General features: G+C 33.7%; 3 protein-coding genes and 1 pseudogene across 5 annotated transcripts; 1 reads left to right on the top strand and 3 right to left on the bottom strand.

Moving 5' to 3' along the window:
- The first annotated feature begins 1244 nt into the window (after positions 1–1244).
- On the top strand, positions 1245–7071 carry LOC111285686 (3-oxoacyl-[acyl-carrier-protein] synthase II, chloroplastic-like). The gene is made up of 14 exons (XM_022875255.2): positions 1245–2000; positions 2960–3165; positions 3244–3447; positions 3858–3968; positions 4060–4155; positions 4240–4285; positions 4377–4456; positions 4854–4922; positions 5063–5147; positions 5596–5750; positions 5843–5923; positions 6091–6150; positions 6387–6551; positions 6682–7071. Exons 1-13 carry the CDS (start codon positions 1595–1597, stop codon positions 6501–6503), a joined length of 1716 nt encoding a protein of 571 aa, XP_022730990.2. The 5' UTR covers positions 1245–1594; the 3' UTR covers positions 6504–6551; positions 6682–7071.
- A 650-nt stretch (positions 7072–7721) lies between these two features.
- Positions 7722–15488, bottom strand: LOC111285685 (ARM repeat superfamily protein). Of its 3 annotated transcripts, XM_022875253.2 has the most exons (19): positions 14919–15488; positions 14308–14827; positions 13962–14219; positions 13770–13861; positions 13236–13445; positions 12755–13159; positions 12279–12457; positions 12093–12186; positions 11922–11978; positions 11614–11748; positions 11424–11495; positions 11116–11220; positions 10391–10552; positions 10132–10260; positions 9743–9844; positions 9528–9607; positions 8896–9030; positions 7891–8524; positions 7722–7780 (listed from the first exon to the last, which is right to left on the bottom strand). In XM_022875253.2, the coding sequence occupies exons 1-18, from the start codon at positions 15417–15419 to the stop codon at positions 7939–7941; spliced, it is 3822 nt and encodes a 1273-aa protein (XP_022730988.2). In that variant the 5' UTR covers positions 15420–15488; the 3' UTR covers positions 7722–7780; positions 7891–7938. The 3 variants fall into 3 exon arrangements, with proteins under 3 accessions (XP_022730988.2, XP_022730987.2, XP_022730989.2); XM_022875252.2 differs by having other exon boundaries at positions 7722–8524; XM_022875254.2 differs by lacking the exon at positions 11116–11220 and having other exon boundaries at positions 7722–8524.
- Positions 15489–18883: 3395 nt separating this feature from the next.
- Positions 18884–19665, bottom strand: LOC111285690 (pectinesterase inhibitor 3 pseudogene; annotated as a pseudogene).
- A 4662-nt stretch (positions 19666–24327) lies between these two features.
- Positions 24328–25233, bottom strand: LOC111285689 (uncharacterized). The gene has a single exon (XM_022875257.2). The coding sequence runs from the start codon at positions 24931–24933 to the stop codon at positions 24328–24330; it is 606 nt and encodes a 201-aa protein (XP_022730992.1). The 5' UTR covers positions 24934–25233.
- Between the last annotated feature and the right edge of the window lie 1583 nt (positions 25234–26816).

Here is a 26816-nt window from a genome sequence, read left to right as displayed (position 1 = left end):
AATTATTAATTTTTACTTTGCACTTAAATAAATCTTAACTTTTAATTTATATTCAAACAAATCTTTTTAATTTGTACATAAATACGCTCTTAATACAATATATAATGCAAGTAAGACATTAATTTCTTATGATCACAAATGCCTGAAGTAAAATTTTTATTTTATATAAAAAGTTAATTTTTACATGATTAAAGAAAATATAAAAATTATAGTAATTAATTTAAAATAAAAATTTATTTAAATACAAATAAAAATATAATGATTTATTTAGATATTATTAAAGTATAAAGTTTTTTTTTTTCTAAACGAAGTGATAAAAATGTTTTTTTTAATAAATATTTTAACTTTTTTAAAAATTGATCAACAGAACCTAATATTTATTTTTTTCAATTAACAAATTGTAATGAAATGAGTGAGACTAACGAATAAAAAAAAAGCAAATATAAAAGAAAAAATCCACCTAAAAATTAAAAATAGATGAAAATCAACACCAACATCAAAACAAAACAAGACAAAACTGTCATTTTCCTACCCCAACAAGCATATAATATATGCTACGTTATTAACACTCCAAATATTCTTAAAATTTAAAGCTTTTTTTATTCTCGTAACGCTGAATTTTTAATATTACTAAAATTTTAGATTCGTATTTTATTTTTTGCAAATAGACAACATTAGAAGAAAAATGACCGTTTAGGGTTAGATTTTTTCGAGGTTTGTTAACTAATCATGGATTAATGAATAATTGAATATTCTTTTATGCTAAAGAAATGTTCTCCCGTTTGTTCCATCAGCAGCGGCAAGAAAAAAAAAAAAAAAAAAGAAGTCAATGAGGTCTTACTAAGGATGAAACAGAATTATATAAAAATTATTATAAAATGAAAATGAGTGGCTAAAAAAATAGATACAATAATTTATTTATTTGTGATAATATTTAATGTTAAATAATGTAAAATATAAAATTATTATATTATTATTTATGTTAACATATTAAATATGAAATATATATTTTATTTTTATTAAATTTTAAATATTATCGTTTTAAATTTTTTTTTAATATCATAGTATTAAATTTATTAAAAATATTTTTAATAAAAATAATTAATTTTTTTGAAATAAGTGTATGTGACCACAAATCATAAAAAAATTGAGAATCTGATGGACGAAAAAGTCATTTCATGAACAAACTCAAACTCAATAAAAACATTTATAATATATATATATAAATTAAAAATAAATTTTCTGTTCATAAATCCTTGTATTTTCGCTTCTCTAATTTTCTCATTGAAAACTGAAAGAGAAAAATAAAATAAAATAAATAAGAGAGAAAAAAAAAAAGAAAAAGAATAAGAAAAAGAAGAGTACTTTGGCAGTGTTATACTCTGAAGGAGACGACTGAGATTGCTCAGATAAAAAGCTTGTTTCCAAATATCGAATGCGGCTCACCATTTCTTCTTCATTTTTACTTTTCTTTTGTTTTTGTTTTGGATTCATGGGCTGCTAGATTTTTATTAACATCACATAAAAATCAATCTTTATCCAAACCCAAATCTTTCTATTCTTTATATTTTCGGTTTTTGGTTTTGTTTTTGGGATGGCATCTTCATCACTGGCGAGTTCGCTATGCACGTGGCTCGTGGCTGCTTGTATGTCGGTCACGTGCGGGAAAGACCAGTCGCAGTCCCCAATGCTCCATTCATCAGCCTCTTCTTCTGCTTCTTCTAAGAGACTCGGCCGTTGGGCTCGTAATAGAAGGAAAGCTCTGCTCTTTCAAACCAGCAACAGAGACGGGGGTTTGATTTCGTCGTTTTGTGGATCCAGTATTCAAGGCTTGATGACTTCCTGCTTGGCTTTTGAGCCCTGTAATGACTACTATTCCTCCAAAAATGGTAGCTTTTTTGGTCAAAATAAAAGCTTCTCTTCTTTCTTTGGATCCAAAAATGTTTCCATCAGTAATAATCGCAAGCAACGAAGGCTCAATCGAGGTGCTGTCCATTCTGGTAAGTTTTAGCTTCTTTTTATTCAATTGCAAAGGGAATGTCGGTTTTTGCTGCCTTTTCAAATATGGGTTCTTTTCTTCTCTTTTTTTTTTTTTTTTAGTTATTTTTATTTGTTTAATATCTGACAAAGGTTTAGTCTTCTTTACGCATAAATTTTAATTTCTTTTCTTTTTTGGAATTTGACCCTTTTTACAGAACTGTGTTTGTGTGTGTGTGTGTGTGTGTGTTTTATTTATTTTCCCTTTCTTTTAATTGCTTTGCTTGAAAGCAAGTTTGGAAATGAAAATGGAAAAACAATTTGAATATAGAGATATAGTGTGTGTGTGTGTGTATATATATATATATATATATATATATATATATATATATATTATAATTTGGGACCTTAATCATAATAAGGTGAGATACACCAAGGATTTCTTGTTATAAAAAAAAAAGAATTTAACTGTGATATATATAAACATACTAATTGGTTAAGAGTTAGAAATGTAATTGCATTTAAGTTGCTATTGGTTCCATGATAATGGCAAATCATTTTTCTCAGATGATTTAAATGTATTAAAAGTATATGATACATGTGCCAAATTTTGTTCTGCCTCTTCAAACTATATAATAATCATTATATTATAAATATATAAATATCACAGATTTCTCTCTCTCTGTACCCCTGCCTTCATTCTCTCTTTTATCTCTGGCAAGTTGGTGTAGGCTGGTAGTATTTATTTTCTTGTCTTGATGAGAGGGTATGCTGCCACTTTTCATATAGAATAGGAACATGTTGGGGGGGGGCATACTAAATTTCTGGTCTTTTCTATGGATATGTGATTGTCTGTTTATGTGTGTATAGTATCTGCTAAATGGTGGTGATAGAGAAAATAAGTTTCTTCATGCACAGAATTTCATAAAACTTACCAGTTAAATTACATGCAATCTGTGGGTTAATTTATTTAAAAACTTAGGAGAAGCCAAGGCTATAGCTGTGCAACCCACAAGAGAAATCACAACAAAGAAGAAACCTCCTACGAAGCAAAGACGGGTTGTTGTGACTGGGATGGGAGTGGTAACTCCACTTGGACATGACCCTGATGTCTTCTACAACAATTTGCTTGAGGGTGTTAGTGGTATAAGTGAAATTGAGACTTTTGACTGTGCCCAGTTTCCAACTGTAAGTTGTGTTTATTAGCTCTCATCAGCTTTTCTTTGCACTGGTGCTTATTCTTAGTGCTCCCCATTTTCTATCCAGAAAATTGCTGGAGAGATAAAATCTTTCTCAACCGATGGATGGGTTGTACCAAAACTTTCCAAGAGGATGGACAAATTCATGCTTTATATCCTTACTGCTGGAAAGAAAGCCTTGGAAGATGGTGGAGTAACTGAAGATGTAATGGAAGAGTTAGATAAAGCGAAATGTGGAGTTTTGATTGGTTCAGCAATGGGTGGCATGAAGGTAGATTCTGCTGTCTACAGTTTATATGCCCTTATTTTATAAAGGTGATGGACACCTGGAAAGAAGAAAATTGCGGAAAAACACTTCTATTTGTCAATATTAAACTTAATGCAAGTAGAACATGAACACCAGTAGCTGGGCTACATGGTTTTAGTACAACAAAACATGCTGACAGCAATTACCTGCATACTTTAAAATGTGAGGAGTGCAGTTTTGTAATACTAGTTTCGCATTTAAAGCCACCTCAATGAAAAATCTTTTGCCTGAAAATTATAAGCTGTATAGGGTATATAGCACCAAGAATGAGGGCCACACAACCTTAAAACTGGGCTAAGAAACAAACTGTTCTAGCAATGTAGTTTTCTTTTGTCTATCCTTTGATTCATTTAGGTGGCTTTTGGAATGAACAGGTTTTCAATGATGCAATTGAAGCTTTGAGGATCTCATACAAGAAGATGAATCCTTTTTGTGTACCATTTGCTACTACAAATATGGGTTCTGCAATGCTTGCAATGGATTTGGTTAGCTTAAATTTAGATTCTGCAATGTTAATATAGATCTTGATTGATGTTGAAATTGGGACTTAAAGCTTTAAACTGTTGATTTCTTCAGGGATGGATGGGTCCTAACTATTCAATCTCCACTGCATGTGCTACAAGCAACTTTTGCATATTAAATGCAGCTAACCTCATCATTAGAGGCGAAGCTGTAAGTTGAGCAAAGAGAATAACCAATATATTGTGGTCTAACTTTTTTTGTACTATATCTGAGGTATTTGAAACAAAATTGTAGGATATGATGCTTTGTGGTGGCTCTGATGCAGTAATTATACCCATTGGTATCTCTTTCTTGCTTTCTTATTTGACAACTTTTTATATCTTTCCACTTGGTACAGCAGTAAGTACTCCATTTTTTTATTTTTGATTCAGGGTTGGGAGGATTTGTGGCATGCGGAGCACTCTCTCAGAGGAACAATGATCCCACCAAAGCTTCACGCCCTTGGGATGTTGTAATGTTTCATTAACTCTTGAGTTTCCAGACCTTCATTTTTCCTTTGCTGTTGGTTTTGTCTCCAAGTTCTAGAACAAAAGCAATAAAACTGAGAATGAATTAATGAAGTAACTTGGTGGAAAGTAATAGTAACTATTTTTATCATTTCAATCAGTAAGCAAACTGGTTTTTTTGTTAAAAAACGGGGTCTACCTCTGATGTTGTCATATCTTATAACTCTTTAGATCACAACTCATGAAGAGTAAGTTATGCTTCTGCACATGGTACTTTTGGCAAAGTTACTTTATATATTTATGAATTATTTTCTAATCCAAGGCAGTTATTACGTGCTTATAACTTCTTGGTCTGCTTCATGTGGGTTATTTACCTAGATAGTGGTTCTAATTTTTGCTCAGAGTCGTGATGGATTTGTCATGGGGGAAGGTGCAGGGGTTCTGCTTTTAGAGGAATTGGAGCATGCTAAGGTACACTTTCTTTACCCCTTCAAGGTTATGTTCTAAGCCTTAGGTTTGCACTTAGTGGTTTGTGGTGAAGTTACTGAATATTTAGATTATTTTCCTTCTTAGAAGGGAAAATTACCGAGTTTAGGTTTCTGATTTTGCAGAGGAGAGGTGCGACCATCTATGCAGAATTTATGGGTGGAAGCTTGACTTGTGATGCTTATCACATGACTGAGCCACGCCCTGATGGTAAGGAACCACATTTTTATTCCTGCAATGCTTTCTTCTTTAATCCCAATTTGATTTCTATCTGGTACTTCAGTGTAGAGCTTTTGTTTTGGTGAGAATAAGTCTTGTAGATATTTTTTATGAGAACAATTCTGTGTGATAGACTATAGAGTTAAGAGGAACCTTATGTTTCCTTAAAAGACTTTTTCTTTAGGCATTATATAGTACATGTCTTGATTTTAGGTGGAGATGCTATTAGGGTTTTTAATTGCTTTGATTATTGCTTGTACTGGTTAAGCAGAATAAGCATCTTGAGATTACAACCTATGCCTCTTCCTTTGAATATCCCTGGCCATGATGATGCCCCACAAATACGGAATTAGTGATATTTTACATGTTTCTTCTGCAACCGCACATGCTACTGTATGAAAGATTAAATTAACATCCATCTTGTGAAATGTAAAAATAGGAGTTGGTGTCATTCTCTGCATGGAAAAGGCCTTGGCTCAGTCTGGAGTATGCAGAGAAGATGTAAATTACATTAATGCTCATGCTACATCTACCCCTGCTGGAGACATTAAAGAGTACCAGGCTATCCTACATTGTTTTGGCAAGAATCCTGAGGTTATTTTCATAGTTTTCTCTGATACTTGGATCTTTATGCATAATCTGTTTCTCATATTTGTGATTATTGATAAGATCTCTATTATTTGCAGTTAAGGGTTAACTCTACAAAGTCAATGATTGGTCACCTACTGGGAGCTGCTGGAGCTGTGGAAGCTGTTGCTGCAGTACAAGTATGCAGTTTAGAGATTTGATTATGCTTTTGTTGGATTTAGAAAACAGACTTCATGAATGTGATTTGTTGTGCTGAATTTTGGTTGTTGGTGTTTTGTTCTGCAAGAAGACTATAATTTTTACCAGGACCCGAGCATTGATTTGGTAATATGTCTATTTATTGTAGGCAATACGGACTGGTTGGGTTCATCCAAATATCAACCTGGAAAAACCAGATGAAGGAGTGGTATGTTGCCCTCTTTTTTTCTTTTATCTATGTTTTTCTTTAAAAACTATGCTTCCCGGCAGTTTTTCTTCTTGACATGTTAATACTTTTAAAAGTAATTGTTTTTTTTCCTTCTTGATTTGATTTATTCTCGATAATCCTTCACTTGTTGGTTTTTTTGAATAGAGCTCCATCTTTTGTTTTATTCCCTCGATTTGCCAATGAGACTATCTTATGTTGCCGACACATCTGTTCAGGACACAAATGTGCTGATGGGGCCAAAGAAAGAAAGATTGAATGTTAAGGCTGCATTGTCTAATTCTTTCGGGTTTGGTGGCCATAATTCCTCTATCATTTTTGCCCCACACAAGTAAAATAGTTTAATCATTGCTCTTCCAGCGTTTTCTTAGATTTGGTCGAAGGTATGTAAACTCATTTAAGGACATTTTAAGATACAAATGTATATTATATCAGTAACACACCTGCTGATCTAGTAAAATTTCCATCTGCTATTTGGTTGGTAAATGGTAATGGGTGAGCTCCATCATGCAGGTTACCCAGAAAATATCTTCTGTAGACAAACATTACTTTGAAAGGGTTTATTATAAGAAGTATGGTGGCCAGATAAGGGGAGCTTTAGAAAAGACCTGACAGTATGGCTCTACCTAACTAGGGAGGACGTTAAGTGTTCACCATGGTCCATTGCGCTGTTGTTTTTGAAGAAGTCGTTTTTCTCTTAAAATTTAGCTACAATGGAGCTTTTAGTCTTTTAGCTGTTATGGGCCATTGAACCACCAGTAAATGTGGTAGATGGAGTTCTGGTCTTGTGTACAGGAAAAATGGCTGATCGGTTGTTTTTGCACGTCAATTTGTAATGAATTTTGAGCTGTCAGATTCCTGGTTACACTTTCTAGATTGGTGGTTTATGACTTTTTATGTTCATGCAAGCTTTGTTTGCTTCCCTTCTGCTTCCTATAACCTGCCCCTTGAAGAAAAAAAAATGCATTTCCCATTCAACTGCCTCGGCAAGAAAAATAGAAATTACCTGTCTTTTTCCACAAGAAGATATCTCATTGGCGTTTCTCTTCAATTAGCCTTGTATGATATGTTTAGACTTCAGATGATAACATGGCATCGAGACATCTCATTGGTCGCTCTGTTTGGGAATGAGAGAAAAGGACCTCGTTCTTGAGGTTTGTTTAAACATGGGAAGGACACTAGACCTAAAAGATGGTTCTTTCATGGTTGCGTAATAAGAATGAAAAAGAAATTAACCATCTTTTTCTACCATAGCTTGTGTTTCTTTAAAAAAAAAAAAAACCTTTGGATCAAACGCAGGAGAAACACAAGTTCTTACACACGAGTAATGACATAATACAATATTCTCAAACTGAAAAAATTTAAGAACTAAAAAAAAAAGGCGAATTATTGAATTATTATGCCGATCGTATTTCTCATATTCCTCCTCCTAATCTTCTGCATTCGTTTCTCAATCTTTCCAATGATACACACAAGGAAGATATTTTTTTGGTCCCGCCATCTTATCCACCAGCCATAAGTTATCTTTGCTCAAAATGATGTTCAATCATCAATTCACGCTACAAAAGAAACATTGATACATCTTCAAGATCAGCAATTCAACCCGCTGACGCTGTAATTATATACACAATTAACATAATAGAGTTACTCCAAATGCAACAAATCACTTCCAAAATTTTGGCTGTAATTCGAATAAAAACTATTGAAAGAATTTTCTGAGACCTGGGCAAAAAACACCTATCTGGTGCTGCTGTGTTTTGGATGTTAATTTCACCTTTTCCTCTTGCCACCTTTCTTTTGAGCCTTCCTAAACTTCGTAAATTTAACAGAGAGTGCATTTGAGACACTCTTGCCTTCAAGCTTTTTTGTCATTTTCACCACACTTGCCATGCCCTTCCTTGCAGCTGCCCGATGTTCTGGCCTACGGCTCATCATCTTGCGATCAAGAGGCCAGTATGCATATGGTTCAAGCTTATCCTTCCTCTTCACATCCCCACCAGCCTTCTTGCTAGCATACTCATTTCCTGTATATGCCCATCCTGACTCTGATGTTTTCCTTCGCTTCTGGATGTTCCTTGAAGAGCCAACAGAAAAATGACTTTGTCCTTCACTTCTTGCATCTGAATCAGGGTCAGAGGGTGAAACTTTCTTTGGCTTCTTTCCCTCCTGAATTATCAATCGGCCATCAGGGTCAAACTCTGGCTCATCATCAGAATCTTGCTTTCGCTTGAGATGTGAAGATGATCGAATTGCTGATCTTGTTTTATGCCGATCAAGCAAGTCTAGTGGCTCATCTTCTAACTGGTCAAACAAGTCTTCAGGCAAGCTCTTATCTGCTCTCCGCATTTTCTTGGACCTAAACCAAATGATCTGATTATATCAGCTTAAAATTAACCGAAAGGAAAATACAAAGATAAGGACACTAGATAGTGAACCCATGCTCTCCACAAGATGACTAATGGAATTCTCTACTCCTCAACACCAATACCCAGGCCCCCTTCCCACAATTTTCCCCTCATATTCTCAACACACCCAAAGGTATAACTGCATATGATTGGATCATGAAAGATAGCATATCTCCTTTAAGTTTCAAAACCATTTGAAAATGTCAACAAACCAACATGATAGAACAATATCAAAATATGGGATCACATCAATCAGACTACTCTAAATACACTAGAACTAATAATTACTACTATACAGAACAAGGCTCAGCTGTCCACTGACCGGAGTGAAGATGCTTTTGATTTTAACCTTGAGGAAACTTTGCTCGGTTGGCCAGAAGCCATCTCGGCATCACTATCATCTGTATTGTCACCACCAAAATCAGAAAATATTTTTGTATGATTCCATCTGCTTAGCCTGCAAATTTAAATAACTAGGAAAAATCAAAGGTGTGCAGATAAATAAGATACAAAAAACTTGATTAGGAAGTTCATCATTCTGCTCAACAATGAAAGAGGGAAAAACAGTAAAATAGAAGGTTCACCATGGCCAGTGGCCACAGCTTTTCAGATACAAGCAAAAGCAAGAACTGGTAATTCATATAGTAGTGTCGTGCAAAATACTGACAATTCGTGTATTCGTGTTGTTTTTTACATGAAAATTCTGTCACAATTTGTGTCAACACGAAAACATGAAATTTTCTTTTTTTTTTTTGTTTTGTTAAACTCATACGGTTTTGCTAAAATTTTAAATCATATCACTTTCGTTTCTTTTTTTCGTATCATTTTCGTATCTTGTTCTAAATTGCCAATTAGTTCATAAATATGTGAACATGTGTAGCATGTATATTTTAATTTGAACACATCAATCACTATATGATGATTGTATCAATGCAAAAAAGCATGTTGTGAAACCTGGATGTAGTTGCCTTTGACAGATGAGATTTACTTTCTACAGAGCTAGCAGCCTGTTTCCTCTCTTTCCGCTCCTTGATCTGTGTTTAATAATGAGGAACAACATCATTCAAAAAAGAAGCCTTGACATATCTGCATACATACCCACCCACCCACCCACCCACACACACACACACACACACATATATATAACAAAATGACATTCCTCAACAAACCTTCCGTATGTTACTAAGGAGTTTCATGTGTTCTTCAGGCATCACAGCCTTTACAGCATCAATACCACATTTCCTGACTAGCATTTCCAGAAGAAGCTTAACCTGAGAAAAAGTAAATGATATCATCGCTATACACAGTTCAATTGTATAAAACATCTTGGTCCAAATATACTTCTAAATACATTAATTCGCAAAAGCAAAATGAAATAAAAATGAACCCCCTAAAATGCTTGATGGGTTGACAATCATTGATACGATAAAACTAGAGGTTCTATAAGGAAAATGAAGTCAGTTATCTCACTAAATTGTAAAGCAGAATATATATAAAACTTTGTCATTTTTTAAAGAACTAAAGAATCAAATAGATCACAGGTAAGAGGAGCACAAACCTTAGCTTTAAAATGATTTTTGGTATCATCTTGCCACTTCAACAAACCTTCCACCAAGCTGGCCAGGTGTGCTTGCAAGCCTTCAGCTTTTGATTTGGCCACCAATACTTTCAATAAACCCAAATTAGCCTGCATCATAAGCAATTGCAGACATAAGTGATGGCAGTACAAAAAATAGATTATAAGGAACAGAACCATAAGCAAATGTATGTGAGTGTGTGTGTATGTGTGTATGTAAGAGAGAGAGTGAGAGAGAGACTTTAATAATTTCTCTGTTCTTTCTTTGAAGGAGAAGAAATGTGGATGGAAGCAACTTGTAAGCAAAAGAAACAAGATCAGAAAACTCATAAGCCAACCGAGCCAAGCCTTTCACAGCAGCACTAATCATGTGAGGAGTTTCTCCAGCCAAACCTCTAGCAACCTGCGATCATTGATAAGAAAAATATAGTAATCATTTTGAGCATACAAAATCCATATAGAATAACACTTAGAAGTGATAATAATGTATTTCTTTAAAAGAAGTAATAAAAATACAGAAGTACTTTTGAGACATTTATAATTTGCTAAAGCTACGAAACAAAATAAGGCAACAATGTTATGTATTGCCATTTTGGTTGGAAGTGTGTGTCTGTTGGGGGGGGAGGGGAGTTATCAAAAAGTGAAGTACAACGTCTTGAGCAACTGCGATGAAGAGGGAGATGCTTGACTCGACTGGAAATGACAGGTTGACAACTCCGAATCACAAGCCATTGACAACTAACTAAACCACTCCGGATGAGGGGTGAAAGATTCCGCCTTCCTTTGAGTATGAGTGCTTTCTTACTAAATGGGGGACGTGGAGGAAGGGACTTTGACCCCCACTTATAGCCTATTACACAGGTTCAATTTCTTTACAAGAAACAAACCAGAATTATGTAAGATATTATAACTTTTTGCCAAACCAACAAGACTTATTGGGGTTGTAAGGATGTCAAGATTTAATACCATATTAAACAGGTATTCTCTCTGTCCACTGTTGTCTTCATCTCCATATTCATGACCAATTTGGACAAGGACCTCATAAGCTCTATTTCTAGTTTTCTTATTAGCCTGTATAAAAGTCATCAGACAGAAGAAATCAGAAAACATATGTAGGAAGCAATTCCAGAACCTTTAGGATACTGCCCATGCAAAAATAATAACAGGCAATACTTTACTTTTTACTTCCAGAAGGTTGCTTAGTCAAAAGAAAAAAGGTAACACCTCTTCTTCAATATTAGACAGACATTGCTTATCAGATATTGACATCATACCTCTTTCAAAGCAAGGATTATTTCAGTCAGGAAAGAACTAAGAATCTCACTTCTCATTCGCTGTGAATCATCCTGGACAAAGAAGCATTAGTTAATCTTCAAAAAAGATTGTTAGAATCATTGATTTAATCATCTAAATATTTTATGTCAATTCAAAGGTGATGGAAAATTCAATTTAATTTCTTACAACCTTTGAGGCATGGACTATCAGATGGTACAAACAGTCAAGTCTGTGACGTTTGGCAGAAAAGTGGAATGATGGCAGCACTTCAATCATAAGTTTAAGCAATTCCTCCAGTTTTGCTGATAGAAAACCTTCTTGATTCTGACCAGAAAAACAAAAATATGGACCCATCATTAAAAATGAAACATTAGAACAGAAGAGAGAGTGAGAAGTAACAAAGGGAATACTGGAAATTGGAATATAAAATATACATCAAAATGCATGGAAACAAATGAAGATAAAACTTAGAAGCATTTGCAATGAAAAGGAGATACCCTGAGGATTATTGAAAGAACTTTGTAAGCCTTCTTCTGAATTAAGCCGTCGACATCCTGCACATTAATATTACCATTTTCATCATAACAACTGAGCCTCTCCAACATAACTTAATCAACAAGTGAAATAATAATTACTATCACCAAAAAACATAGAATTGTTAAATCAACCTGCAATGCAGGTCTTATTGCGCTGAATAAGACATCTAATGCTGGCTCATCTAAACCAGGCAATAGCGAAACTGCCAGGTCAAATAACCGTGCCCTGCAGTTAATGTCAACAGAAAAGAATACTTCATTAAGCATGGTAGAACTCATGTCTACAAAATGTGCAAATATTAAGCACTGCAAAGTCACCTTTCGAGAGATAATGAGCTTTCAGTTGATGAATCATCAACCTGCATAGAGTAATTATTCCTTGATGCCTCAGCCATCCCAGTCTCTTGTGTGACTTTCAAAAGCCTGTGCATTGTCTTTTTAAATAAGGTTCTGACAACATTCTCATCTGCTATGGAAGCAAACTCCCCAATTGTGGACTGTTAATGGAACAAAAATCATTATCAAATGGGGCACAGCTTAAATCACCACATAAATGGAGCTCACCCTCTAACATTAGCATACAATTGTCTAAGGATTTTATTGGTACTTGGTAGAAAAGAAGAAATTTCTTTAACTAATGGTTAGGTTTTATAACCACTTTCCTACATTGTAGCTTATCCATTGGATTAAACCCTTTTCTTTCCTTCTTACTTTCCGTCCTAACTAAGTAAAGCCTAAGGCAAAGAGACAGAATAAACGAGCAAAATGGTGCACTCTCATTACAGTATAAGTACCTGTAACAAACCACCCTCATCTACTGTAGATTCCATGAAGATCCCTGACAACAGTGACAACAACTGTGGAGCAGATGCAGTTAGTACATTCAAATTGTCCCCAGCAATCTCTGAGGTATAATGAGACATAGCTCGCTGTTTGGCAGGACTCTTATCAGCATCATCAAAATTGCTTTTTCCTTCCTTAATTTTCTTATTTTGTTGGATCAAAATCTGCAAACTAGAGCATATTATTCCACGAATATCATGTTCTTCACGAAGGGCACTGCATATATGCCTTAGAAGATCTTTGAAGCTTTTGGCAGTATCCAAAGGATAATTACAAAATGATGGTAACAAGGACCACACTGAGTATACGAGAGCATCAGCACTTCTTGATGAGAAAATCTTTCCTTCTAGTTCAAGCTGCCAAAAGGAAAAAAGCAATTAGGAAAGGCTACAGACAATGGAAAGACGAACACATCAGGGGTAGGAATTTTACCTTACGAGATCTTTGCTTCATTTCTCCAACCAGACCCAAAAGTGTCTCACTAAAGAAGCTCAAATGAGCACCTACAATATGCTGCTTCAGAATTGGGAAGAGCCAAACATTCACAGATGAAAGGTCATTAGCCTCCAAATTCAGTGGCAAAATTCCTAAAAATGTCTCGGGCCCCATTGCACCAAGAGCAGATCCAACACATTCATGTAACTGCAAAATGACAATCAGTCAGTATATCCGCAGGTTATGGATTCCAAGATAAAGAAATATAAAACCCCAAAAATTAAACAGGTCAGAAATGATACACTAGAAGAAAACATATCAATCATGAAATATTACGAAATAGATAACGGCAAGGTAACTGACATATGAGGAATAGTATGAAATACCTCTTTATTTTAAGTACCGACTCTTATAGGTCATGAAATGTTTATATTAAGCATGGTTGTGACTATTAGCTACCATTATACATCATGTTACAAAAGTTCTGTTCAACTCCTGACCAAGATACAGATTCTAGAGGTCCAAGAATACCTGTTTTCTATAAGGAAAATCCTCATCTGGCAAGCTTTGCATGTCAGCCAAGTTCTTTAGGGTTCCCTTCATAAAATATGTAGAATAATACCCTGTAGAATAGCAACCAGGTTAAAATTTTACTTCATTTAAGAAAAACACACGTTGAAATAATACCAAGAGAAAAGAAGCAGCCAAAGGCAATGACAGTACCTAATTTATCAAACATGGCTGAAACAACCTGAAATGCCATGTCCCAAACCGCACTATAATGATAATCAAGTAAGCTCTCGATGGTTACACAAACTTTTTCAATAATAGTTGGCCCTGACTTTCTGTCATCCGAGTGTGTATTAATGATTTGATCCACTCCCTGTTTGATCAAGCCTTCATCAACACAGCCATTTATCAAGGTCTTGAAAGCCTCCATGGCAGCAAAAATAGCTTCTTCATGCTCTGACCCCAGAATCTCTATCACAATCAAAATCCAATAATCATAAAAGAACATCTTTTCAATTTCTCTACTTACAACAGTTGCAAACTAAACTAAATATCAAACCTTTAAGCACGCTGAACACGATGGGGAGCTTAATCACAGAAAGTTGTCTGTTAAGAGAATATACTTTTAACATTCCGGAACTCAACAAACGAGCATTAAATGTCATGCCAACGGCAGAAGTTTCATTTTCAGAGACAGAAAAAGTTAACAAAGATAATAAATCAACCAATGCCTCAGCTGAAACCTCTACATTTGGATAAGTACAAACAATGTTTAAACTATCCGTTACACGCCTAGTAACAAGAGGTTGCCGAAGTTCCAATAAAGTTTTATAGTACTTAAGAATTGTAGTCATGTATTTCATCGACATAAGCGGAAGACAGTCCTTAAGAGCCTCTAAAATATAGAGAACTTCCTGAGCTCCTTTGGTCCCTTCATTAGAATTCGAGTTTGAACCGCCCGCGAGAAGAAGAAACCTCTCGAATAAGTTCGTTATCGCTTCGCTCGCAGGCGCCAGCGCTGGCGTCCCTCGGAAGCTTTCTAAAACGTCACGGATACACAAATGTGATTGCCTTCTCACCTATTTCGAATTCATTTGCAGAAAATTTAAAAAAAAAAAGCGTAATTCGATTGAATTTAAATATTTAGATTAAAAAAAAAAAAGAAATTACCTTGGTGAGTGAATAGGTTAAGTATCCAAGTATAACACCGTAATTTTGTGATAAATCGGACCAATTAACTTTCTCTCCGGTAATTAATAAATAAGCTAAGCATTTCAAACCTGACGTCAGTGTAACCTCCGTAACAGAATTTAATCTTAGGACGGTAACGACAATTTTCGAAACGAAATCTCCTTTCTTTTTCAAAACGGCGACGGGGAGACGGGGGAGGAGGAGGGAGAGGATGGTGGTGAGAGACTGGACAACCTGAGGAGAAGAGTCCGATTGGGAGGAGAGGCAGTCGAGGGAGGAAATCGTGGCGCCGAAGTAAGCGACTGGAGTGAGAGGGAGGTTTTGTTCTTTGAGTTCTTGAGACATGGCGCCGATTGTGGAGCAGAGGCGTTGGCTGTCTTCTTGCTCGGATTTCGAGAAGTGAGAGAGGATGCAGTCGCAGAAATTGCCGGTTGGTGAGTCGAGGAAGAGGTCCGGGCCATCCATTTCGATGCCTTCCATGGTGAAAAGGCGGTACCTGCCGCCTCGTTTAGTTTTTTCTCTTTTTTTCTGTCAGCTGAAAACCCAAACAGTTTAACGAAGGGACAAGCGGCTAGGGTTTATGCAGCGGGAAAATCGCTTTCAGGTTTTGCGTTTTGGATCAATGGGAATCGGTTCGTTACTTAAAAGGCTAAGGCGGTCTTGCTATTGGGTTTTGAAGTAGGCCCAACACTCTGGTTCACGGCCCATAAGATTACGTCATATCATGTTATATAATAACTTGCTTTGACCATACAACGGGACACTAAAATATATATAATTTAAATAAAATAAAACTTTAAAATAGTAATAAAAAATATTTTGACATATGTAATCAAATATTAGTATGAATATTATTCAATCTTAATTTTAAGAAAATAAAATCCAACATGCATAAATAACATATACTCCATGTTTTAAGTGAAGAACCATAATTGTATAGTCCAAACTCAAAAATTTTAGTTAAATGTACATTTACATGCAAAAAAAGTGTTAAGAACATATTAACATAATGATACATTGAAATCAAACATGTTCATAAATGAACATTATACACGATTTTATACAAATTTTGTGTTCTGTAGTACTTGTTAATTTATGTACATTGGTTTATAAGTAGTTTAAAACTTTTCACATTTTTATATTTTGATGTAGTTGTGATATTTTTTCTAAATGAGATATATTAGTTAAAGATCAAAGAATGACAATTTCATTTAATATTATTTTTATATTTGAAGGAGTTTATTGATGTAATTAATTATTTTTTGCAAGGAAAGATATGTTATTGTTATATATTTAATCGGATATGAATATTTTAACATTAAAAAACTGAGAAGTTATAGTTTTGGAAAAGGGCAAAAAAATTTATCACATGGGGTTTTTGATGGCTGCCAACTCCGCCCGGCTGGGATATTATCTTAGTATAATATAGAGAGATTCTTGAGAAATTTTGTTTGTTTTGCAACCAAACTTAGTTTTACTTTCGACAAAGGATATTTAACCATGAATATGTTATTGACATGATTTTTGAGCATAATTAAGACGATTGAGTTTGAGCCTTAGCTGTTATTATAAGAAAAGATGATTGCGCTACTATTAATATTCAAAAGATTTAAAGATGGCGCCGTGAATGTTTGAGCCTTAGCTCCAACATTATTGGAGCTACCGTGAACATAATAAGATAGAGTAGTTAGCATATATGGTATTAAATTTGAGTTTAAGTTTAATAAAAAAAAAATTTTTTTAACTCAAACTCGATTCGAGATAAAAATTAAGTTTTTCAAAATTGCTCGATTTAATTCAATTAATATGTAAAAATAAAATTGATTATTATATTTAATAAAAACTCAATTATTAATACTAAAACTCGAATTTAAAATATTTTATTAATTAAATAATTTAAAAAATATAAAAATTTGATTAAATTCGTAAACTATTTAAACCGAATATAAAAATGTTCTAATTTGACTCAATTGATAAATTGAATTATTTAAACTCAAATTCAATTCGATAATAATCGAGTTAAATTCGAATCAAACTCGAATAACTTTACAGTATTAATATAACATTCACACTCCTATAATGAGATTGCACCAAATCTTCCTTGTGTATTTAACCTATTGTATCGGATCTTATAATGTATAACCATTACCTATGAATATTAACGTAAATGAACTCGTTAATGTATTTGAGTTTTGTTTATTTATATTAATTTATTAAGTTTAATAAATAATTTTAAAAAATATTTATTTATTTATTTATTATATAAATCAAATATAAATCAAATAATATAATTTTTTATTTATATTCACAAAAAAATTCGTTTAAAATTTACTAAAACTCGTTTATTTAGGATTTATTTATATTTATTTACTATTCAATAATAATAACAATAATAATAATAATAAATTAAATTTTTATCACTTACTTTATTATATTAATACTTTAACTTCTTCAACCTATTTTACTGTTATGTTTGATTAACATTCGTTTATATTAATTTATTTTTTAATTTTTTAATTGTATATATATTCAAATTTATTTTGTTATATTTTATTTTTTATTCATTATTCATAAATATATTTATTTATATATGTTTATAAAAATATTTATTTAATTTTCATAAATAAATTCATTTAATATTTATGAATAAATTCGTTTAACTTAAAAAAATTAAATACAAATAAAATATAACTATTTTATTATTTAAATAAATTAAATTCGAGTTTAATAAATAATTTTTTATCAAAGAATCAAATACAAATAACTTTTAAAATAAATAAATAAATACCGAATATTCATTCATATATTTATTTTCGATTTGTTTACCTCTTAATTATAAATTTGCAGAGGGGCAGCCAGACGACAACACACGACGTCCACAATCATTAATGTTTTAGTCCAACAATCTCGTGACCCATGTCGTCATCCCCATTATTATACTTTATATATATTTCGTTTTCAATTTACGAGTTTGGTCCAACATCGAATTTATTTCACCCCATCTCATGAAGTCATATATGCCTCCAACAACCTTTTTTTTCTTCACTAACTTGCGGAGAAATGTACTATCAGCTGATTTTTTTGTTTAATCAAACAAGCTATAAATTTGAATTTATCTTTTGATTTCTATATTTATATATTCATGGAATTAAAATTTACAATTAAAAATTATATTCATAATCGAATAAGGTTTAACATACATTAAAAAATAAAATCAAACAAACTATTAACAAATAACTGGTTTTGATGAGGTGTACTTGAATATGATATTAAAGATTCCAACAGAACGTTTCAGCTGTAAAGACAATCCATTTACCTTATTATTAAATGTTTAATATAGTACATGATTATTAATAAAATTATTTAAAAAAAACTTTTAAAAATTATCACCCAAGATTCATTTGGGAGACTGAGTGCCAGCTGGCCCAGCCCATGCAATAAAGAACAATTAAGTTTTAAATAAAAATATATATAATCATTTCGTTTCTATTTATTTGTTTTACATTTATTTTCATAAAATTAAAATAAAATTTTGATTTTAATATATAAACTTAATATTAAAATTAATTTTTTATAAAATTAAAATTTCATAATTTTTAATATAAAAAGTTAAATAATCATAAAAAACAATTTTAAAATATAAAAAATAAAAATTTTAGGTATTTAAAAAAATAAGATATAATTTTAAAACATCTTTAAAAAAAGATGAAACAAAAAAGAAGAGGAAATATTTTTTTAACTTAAATATACTTGAATTCAATTTTGAACCAAGGTGAAAAAAAAAAAAACACTATTAATTCATTATTATTTTATATATTTAAAAAGAGAAAATAGATGCAAGAAGAAAAAGCATACCATTTATGCTAATATAAATTTGAGTGGACATAGACGTTTAAGTTTCTTTACATATATGAGTTAAATAAATAAATATAAAAAATTAAAGATAGATTTGAAATTATATATATATATATATATAAATACCAAAATATTACCTACAGCTTACAACCGAAAGTTAAAAACAAAAAAAATCAAACATGATAAGCCAGCTAAATCACAACCGTCCATCATTCATCATCATCAAGGATTCAACCGATGCCTACCACGACTTTCATCAAGCCTATTAATCATATACAAAGCATTACTGGTTACCTTAGCTACAGTTGTGATCTTCCTTTTCACATCAGATTTCACCTTCCCATCAACTCCTTCAAACCCATCAAGGCACGTGTCCTCATTCGTCAGAGCCGCGCTCACCCATGTCTGCGCATTACTCATCTGAAACTCGAACGTTTCCCCCCTCAAGTGCTTCAACTCTCCTAGGGTCTTGCTCAACTCGTCCACCGACTCCGATATCTGCTCCACGCAGTCATTCAGTGCAACTCGTTCCCTCTTGCTCTTCCCCGTCACACTTGTTGTCAGATAGTTTGACACCTTCTGTGCACAGGAGAGGCTGACTTTGACGGCAGCTTGGGCTAACTCGCATGGGGTGTTGGCAGGGCCAGAGTAGGAAGAGAGGGTGCGAAGGCAGAGGCTTGGATAGCTAGCGTGAATACATGATGAACGGATCAGATCTTGAGATGAACCGTGCTTTGATGCCGAGGCGGCAGCGGCCGCGGCGGCGGAGAAGAAAAGGATGAAAGTTAGAAGAAAGAAAGGGATTGTCATCATTGTTAAGTGCCGTTAAGTGAGCGTTGAGAGTTTAACTTTAGCGCTTTGCTTCGTTGGAGAGCTGGAATTTATAGGGGGAGAGTGAAGGTTGGGTTAACGGCAGGCAATTATATTTGACTTAATGACTAAATTACCCTCGAGATTGTTTGGAGATTACTCGCATATAATGACTGTATTGGCGTTTGACGTAAAGGGTAGAGTTGGCAATTGGGATATGAAAATTAATGGGAGTTAATGCACCGCGGTGAAAATAATCCAATGCAAGAACAAGAAACAAGACGTCAGCAAATAATTAATGAGATATCCTACACTGCCATTTATTGGCCTATCTACTAGTGAAGACGAGAGTTTCACATCTACTCCCACGTCCATCCCACTGATAATCAAGTGGAATTCCAGCGTAATTGCAGTTCGATAGTGATCTAAAATCTTGGGTTTTTAGGTCAAATTTGTTATATTAATATTAAAATGGCAGACAATCAAGATTAACGCCTTAAAAATAATAACATTAAGAACGTATATCTTTCATTTTCCTCAAACTTCTTTAATATGTACTTGAAAATAAGAACGCGATAAACTGACGTCTGTTTAGTCGATGAGATCCTTTAAGGCTTGTCTCAAGAATCTAGAGTTGAATCTTAATTTGATGTAGAATGGAGGATATAAGGGATGAGAAAATTGTTTCTATTGGATCAAAAAATGACAACTGAAATTTCACAATCTTAGTACGAAAATTAGATGGATGGTTGAGAAATGTTAGTAGTTTTTTTTTTTCCCCCAAGAGTCCATCAATGTGAAACTAATGCAACCATGGGGCCTGACAAAAAACATAAATTATTGAATTTAATCTCACAAAGCCAGGACCCCAGCAAATGAAAGTTTTTGATGTTCTGTTTCGGTTCTGCAGCAGGGCATGTGCGAGACAGAGTGTAACAGGGGTTGCCACATGACCCACCACCACGAAACAAAATATCGGCTTTCGGTTCACCTAATTCAAAGACTTTCTTCAACCATCTTTACATCTTTTGAATATCCAGAGAAAAAAATCAGCTGGCTCCTCCAAAGAAACAGTTTGTGATTTTTTTTTTTTCTAATTTCAGCATGAAGCATTAACCAATTAGCCCAACCTGACTAAGTGTCTTCAACCAAATTCCCACCAAGCAATGGTTGCCGATTGGTACAATTCTTCACCAAGGAAAGAAAGAGAAACCACAAACGGAGGATATGATTGTTTTATTAAGAAAGTGATTTATTAGTAGACCACTCTAATCAATTGATATTTTAGATGGCTTTAGGCAAGTCTTAATATATGTATGAATTCATAAATTTGCAACATTTACATCAGTGAATCCGTTACTCCATGTTTGTAATCACACTATCCTATTCCAGCCAAAGCATGAGTTGGGAAATCTCTGGTTTATTTTGGAATTGGGACAAGTGACCATGCAATTTTGGATGAAACATTGGAAATGGTTTTGTCCATGTGAAAGCGTGTGGCAATCAGTGAACCAGAGTGTTGGAATTGGCAACGGTGGGGTTTGGGTCACTTCACAAATTTTGTGGTTCGGCTTCCATCTAAAACGGTCACAATTGCTAGTTGGGACCTTAAACCGCTCATTTCATGTAGGTTCTCTATCTGGCCAATGGAAAACCGGGAAATATTCTGCATTGTGGTAATGAATCCTTTATCCTGGAGTACCTCTCAGGCCATTTTCATTTATTTTTATTGTAATATATATATCTTTGGTTATTTTTTGTGGTACAATGCATTTTGGAATTCGGACCCATCATTGCAGCTTTTTGATAAGTTTTTTCTTCCTCGTAATACCGTACGATGAATCATCTTCCACTCCCTGCACGACAGATGCTGTATTTATCTGGGCTGGAATTAGGTGTCTGAAAGCAATCATCATTTTCCTGCTACTGAAAGAAACCACTGTTTGTTATAACATCACTTTACAATCCAGTTTCTACTTTCTAGTTTTTCGTCTTCAGAGAACAAAAGGAAAGAGGATATATACTTCGTTTTTGTCTGTTATTGATGCAGGTCCTTCCATGACAGACTGATAATTTCATTGTTAAACTAAGTTTTACTTCAAATATAATCCCTGTGGTGGAAATTAGTAACAGAACAATGTCACCTATCTACCAGTCATAAAGCTAATAAAATAATTGAGAATCCAGAATTGTGTTCAATAATTATCCATTAAATTGCAAATTTTCAGAAGTCACGATCATGTGATGGGAAGGTGTCACTTAAGAGAGATGCTAGTGTTATTGCTTTGAAATATCCGGAATGTGGGCTGGAGATATACTGCAATGGAATTTGCCACTTAGGAGGCTCATGGCTCTGTTTTCTGAGTATTTCTGGTGGGGCTGATAAAGCCAACAATTTGTACGACTTTTAAACTGGAATACGTTCCTTATTTGTTTCTTCATGGAAGTTAAAAGCACACGTTGGGATGTGAAATGACAGATAAAGAGTTAAAAATTTATAACAGTGATGAAATTAGCTTGCTCATTCAAGTTACTATTGTGGCATGCATGGATGAGCATGATATGACAAATTGATATTCTTTATTTGCTTCCATAAAGGTTTCACCAGAAGTCAAAACTATTCCCTTTGCTTGCAGATCTAATCTGATAGATCATTGTGATAAAATGAAAATGGTGAATATGCATGTCAAGGATTCATCATGCTCATTCCCCGATGGTTTATCCCCAATTTGGTTATAAATGGATAATCTTATATAAGTTTTTATTTATTTTTAGACTATAATTAAGGTTTAAACTCGAGATTAGGATCGGTCGAACTACCATGATGTGTGAACCATATAATTAAAACGGAAGAATTGAGTGAAAATAGCAGCATCATCCTTTTTTTTTTTTTGTTGCTCTGATGATAATAGTTGGCGGTGTGTTGGGATGGTGCTAATCAATATGTTTGGGAAAAGTATTGCAAAAGGCCAAATAAAAAAGAGAAACCAATCACTTTACAAGTATGACCTATATATTCTCAATGATAAGTTTTTTTAATCCCTTTGAAATTTTGTCATGCATCTAATTTTATATTGTTTCCCTACATCTATAATTTTTCCCACTTAAAATCAAAAGGTTGTCATATCTCTTTTCTTTCTTCATATTATAACGAGTGCAATAATTGTCTATTTATATACTATATTACTAGGAATTTGTTTGATTGTTATTTGTTGCTAATGGTGCAATCCAATCAATTATTTATGTGATTGGTTTTTAATATTAGTTTTGAAATAATGTTCTCATTCCCATGCAAGGCAGAAGAGACAAAGAAATAAATTACATGTCAAAAATATTAAAAACTCTACTTATATGTACTCTACTTATAAATAAAATAATTCATTTATTAAATTATTAAAGTAGAGTTTTTTAATTTAACAAAAAGAATTATAATAATAACATATTTTTTAATATATATTTAAAATACAAAAAAATTAATTAAAAAATATATATCACATGTGTTATTATCTTAATCATGTTTACAAAATTAAAAAGTTTCATTATTAATATATTAAAATTTGTTTACGTATATATGTGATAAGATATAATTTGTCATAAAAATATCAGAATAGTATCGGTTAATTTATAACTGAAGCGTATCTTTTGAGATACAGAACTTCTTGATTATTTATTAAAAAAAATGAATTTTTTAATTTTTGTCACACCCGACGGTACCTACTCCAGTTTTAATTATGTTACGCAAAAGATAATTAATTGATCTTTTCCATCAGCTCTGCCCTTTTTCATTTTGGAACTTGGAAAGACTACTAAATATTGAAGTTTTAATTAGGACTGAGGCTTATTACTCACGAAACGTGAAGCCTAAAAGTTTATAAAAAGGGTTTCTCCCACAGCCAAAAATGTTAATTAGACAAGTAAAAGAAAGGGGGAGAGTCATTGTCATTAAGGGGAAAAACCAAAAGGACTGAGCCATCGTTTGTTCTATGGCTTCAAAAAGAATCAAGTAAAATGAAGAAAAAAAAAAGCATCGGATGTCACAAAGGCAACAATCTAATCTACGAAATACAAACTGACGGGTATTAATAATTGTTAGTAGTAATTAATAAGGTGAGGAAAATAGGGTGTGGGTCCCCAGATTCTAGAGCTTAAGAACAGCCAAACAATGAACCAAACCCATATTAGACATTAGAAAATGCTCATCGTGCAAGCTGCCAGTTATTCTGTAGAAAATGGGTATTATTTATTTATTTATTTGTGTGTGTGTGTGTGTGTGTGTGTGTTTGTTTCCGTGACGAAAGGGCAGCTTCTGCCATCTGAGTTCTGAGCTATTCGACTAGCCTTCACTTTCGCCTTCGAGACTGAGCTCTATGATCTTTTTCCTGTCCTAAATTCTAAACTAACAAGATCAGAAAACCATAGTAGCTAGCTAGTAACAAAATAAGATGCCTAAAAACAGTTACCTTTCGCTTATTAATCGACTGTGCATGATGACCTAAATTTGCCATTTTTAAGTCATAAAGAAGATGAAACTCCATACCATTTCAAGAACTACCTAAATCAGCATGCGAGGAAGAGGATGAAGTTTCAGATGGTTTTTCAATGGTTGTTCCTTCCAACAAAAATATTTACATTTCCATGTTTCCACAACCTCAAACCAAAAGTCATTAGACATTAAAAAAAAAAACATTATACCAAACTGCATTAAATTCCTAAAAAACACCAACTACCAGACAGCACAGCTTGTGCTGTACCTTCTTCTCCTGCATGATTCATCCCATAACCTAACAACGTTGCCGTTTATCGCCGTCAAATCTTGATAACGATTCCACCCTCTTTCCCCTTTTCTCAAGCTCAACACTCTTTCCCAACTCTCCCACCACTCCCCGCTACTCCCTCCCTTACAATAGTCGCCTTCGTTACTCGATTCCGTCTCCGTCATTTCACCATCTTCGTCACTCTCTCCATCATCCTCGTAATAAACTGTCAACTTGAACTTCCCTCCTTTCGTCGCTCCATCGTTGCAAACTAACTGCGAAACACAGCTCGTTTCCCTAACGGAAGCTGGAGTTGAAACAAAAGCTGAAGCGGTCGGCTTTTCTCCAGCTTCGGGATTTGATCGATCAATAATGGATGTCGACGGCATTGGATCATGACTTTTAACCGAAAATGATGAGGTGGCAGCGCCGGTGGCTCTGATCGTCCAAAAACTAACGGCAGCAGTGAATATAACAGCGACCCACGTCCATAGATGATTAACAATCGTGAAAATCCCAAAACTTACGTAGTTAAATGCTAAAACTTCGAGCGGAGAATCCAACAACTGGTTCATTTTTTTCTTTGGTTTCCCCTTCTCTAGAACTCAGCTGCCTGAAGATTTCCTAGTTTTGGTTCTGTTTCTGTGGTTTGTAAGAAAAACAATCTCACGTCCACAAATGGTAAGGGTTGGGCATGACATAGAGAAATGTGAGCCGTTGGATGGGCAAGTTGACGGTAGGATCTTGATCAAGATGCGAGTATCGTCAGCTAAGATGCTGATTTGCCAAGGCAGATCCAATTACATAATACCGATATTTTGTTAGGTTGTGACACGTGTGGTTTCAGGAGTTGTCATTCTCTTCCCATGATGCTGACTATAGGTCTAGAATTGTAGCAGAATATTTAAGGCCAAGAGAGAGTGGGAGCAGACGTGACTGTGGACTGATGTTAAGACACGTGGGGACAGATAAATGGTCTGTTAAAGAATCCACTGCGTGACGTTTACCTGGCTTAATTGCTTTTGTAAACGTGTGGGTGAGGTACATTAGGCTCAATGGAATTTCAGCAGGAACTCGTTCGATGAGTCAAATGAAAAGGTAAGTTAATTATGTGGGTTTGATGGGGCCAATGGTGGGTATAGTAGCGAAGGGGTTCATACTTTAAATAAAAATATTGATGGTGATAATGACTTGGACAGGAATAATCATTACGCTTAGGTAATATATAATCTATGATTTGGATTTGTTGCAACTTTAAAGTTTTAGGTTCTTCTTTTATTTATTTATTTATTATTTTTGGGTGGCGTGGATAAAAAACGCATTCATACAAAGTAAGCCACCTGATTCACTTGCCTTGGCTAATTTTTTCCACTATTGATTATTTGATCTTGACATCTATTGCTTATGACATTTTAAATATATTTTTATATTTAAAATGTCATAATTTAAACCATAATCATTAAAATTTAAAAAATAATAATAATTTACTAACTTATCACGCAATGTAAATTTGTGCGTAAAGAAATGGAAAACCAGATAAATAATGTCAATGTCCTTCAAAATCATAGTGCGTGAGGGGTAGCCCCAGAGCTTAGAAGTAATGGAGGCATGAAAAATTAAGTGGTACGAGAATGAAGAGCTGAAGACGCAATCAATGCAAGCATTAATGGGCCTGACCGTGGTCTAATGATTTGGGCATCAAACTAAAATAATAGCAGTCGTGACTACATTAATAGAGTCTGAAAAATCAAATGGCCCTTTTACCAGTTCCACTAACATTAACCCGGGCATAGCTTTATCTACATCAATCACGTGATTTGATTTATCGACAAAATGTTTAATTATTAATTTTTATAATTAAAATTTAAATACAAAAAATTAATAAGTAAAAAAAAAAAAAACTACATTTTGGATAATGATTTTCTCTTATTGGATTATATTTTTCTTTCTCAGGGAATTTGATTTATATTCATTAAGTTTGCATTTTTAGCATGTGAGGACAAGGAGTTAAAAGATAGGAAATTTTTATTTTCATTGTTTTTCAAGTTATAACAATTAACGTATATAATAAAATTTGTTTTTTATGATATAAAAGTCAAAAGAAAAAAAGTTTGGAATTTGGAAATGAGTGGCGGAGTTACATTTGCACACCACTTAATGCTGGAAAGTCCAAATGCTAATGTATAGACTTGAATGATTTTGGTCGCATTAATGAGATACTTACAGCCGCCTGATCCAATGATGAGATAGAGATTATTAGAATTCATAGCTTCCAAATAGAATTAATGAAAGTAGCTAAGAATTGGAGACTTTCTTTTGGGTGTGCTGAAAAAACTCCTAGATTTGTCATTTCAAACCTTTCGCGCCTGCCGATTCCTCTTTCCGCCACAATCCTTTGGGGAAATCAGGAGAAGAAAATTTTGATTTTGAAAATTTGGGGTTTTCATTCAAATTCTCC

Source organism: Durio zibethinus, chromosome 6 (genome assembly GCF_047325235.1).
Source record: "Durio zibethinus cultivar Kanyao isolate XHJ-2024 chromosome 6, ASM4732523v1, whole genome shotgun sequence".
NCBI classification, from domain to species: domain Eukaryota; kingdom Viridiplantae; phylum Streptophyta; class Magnoliopsida; order Malvales; family Malvaceae; genus Durio; species Durio zibethinus.
This window is presented reverse-complemented; position numbering and strand designations above follow the sequence as displayed.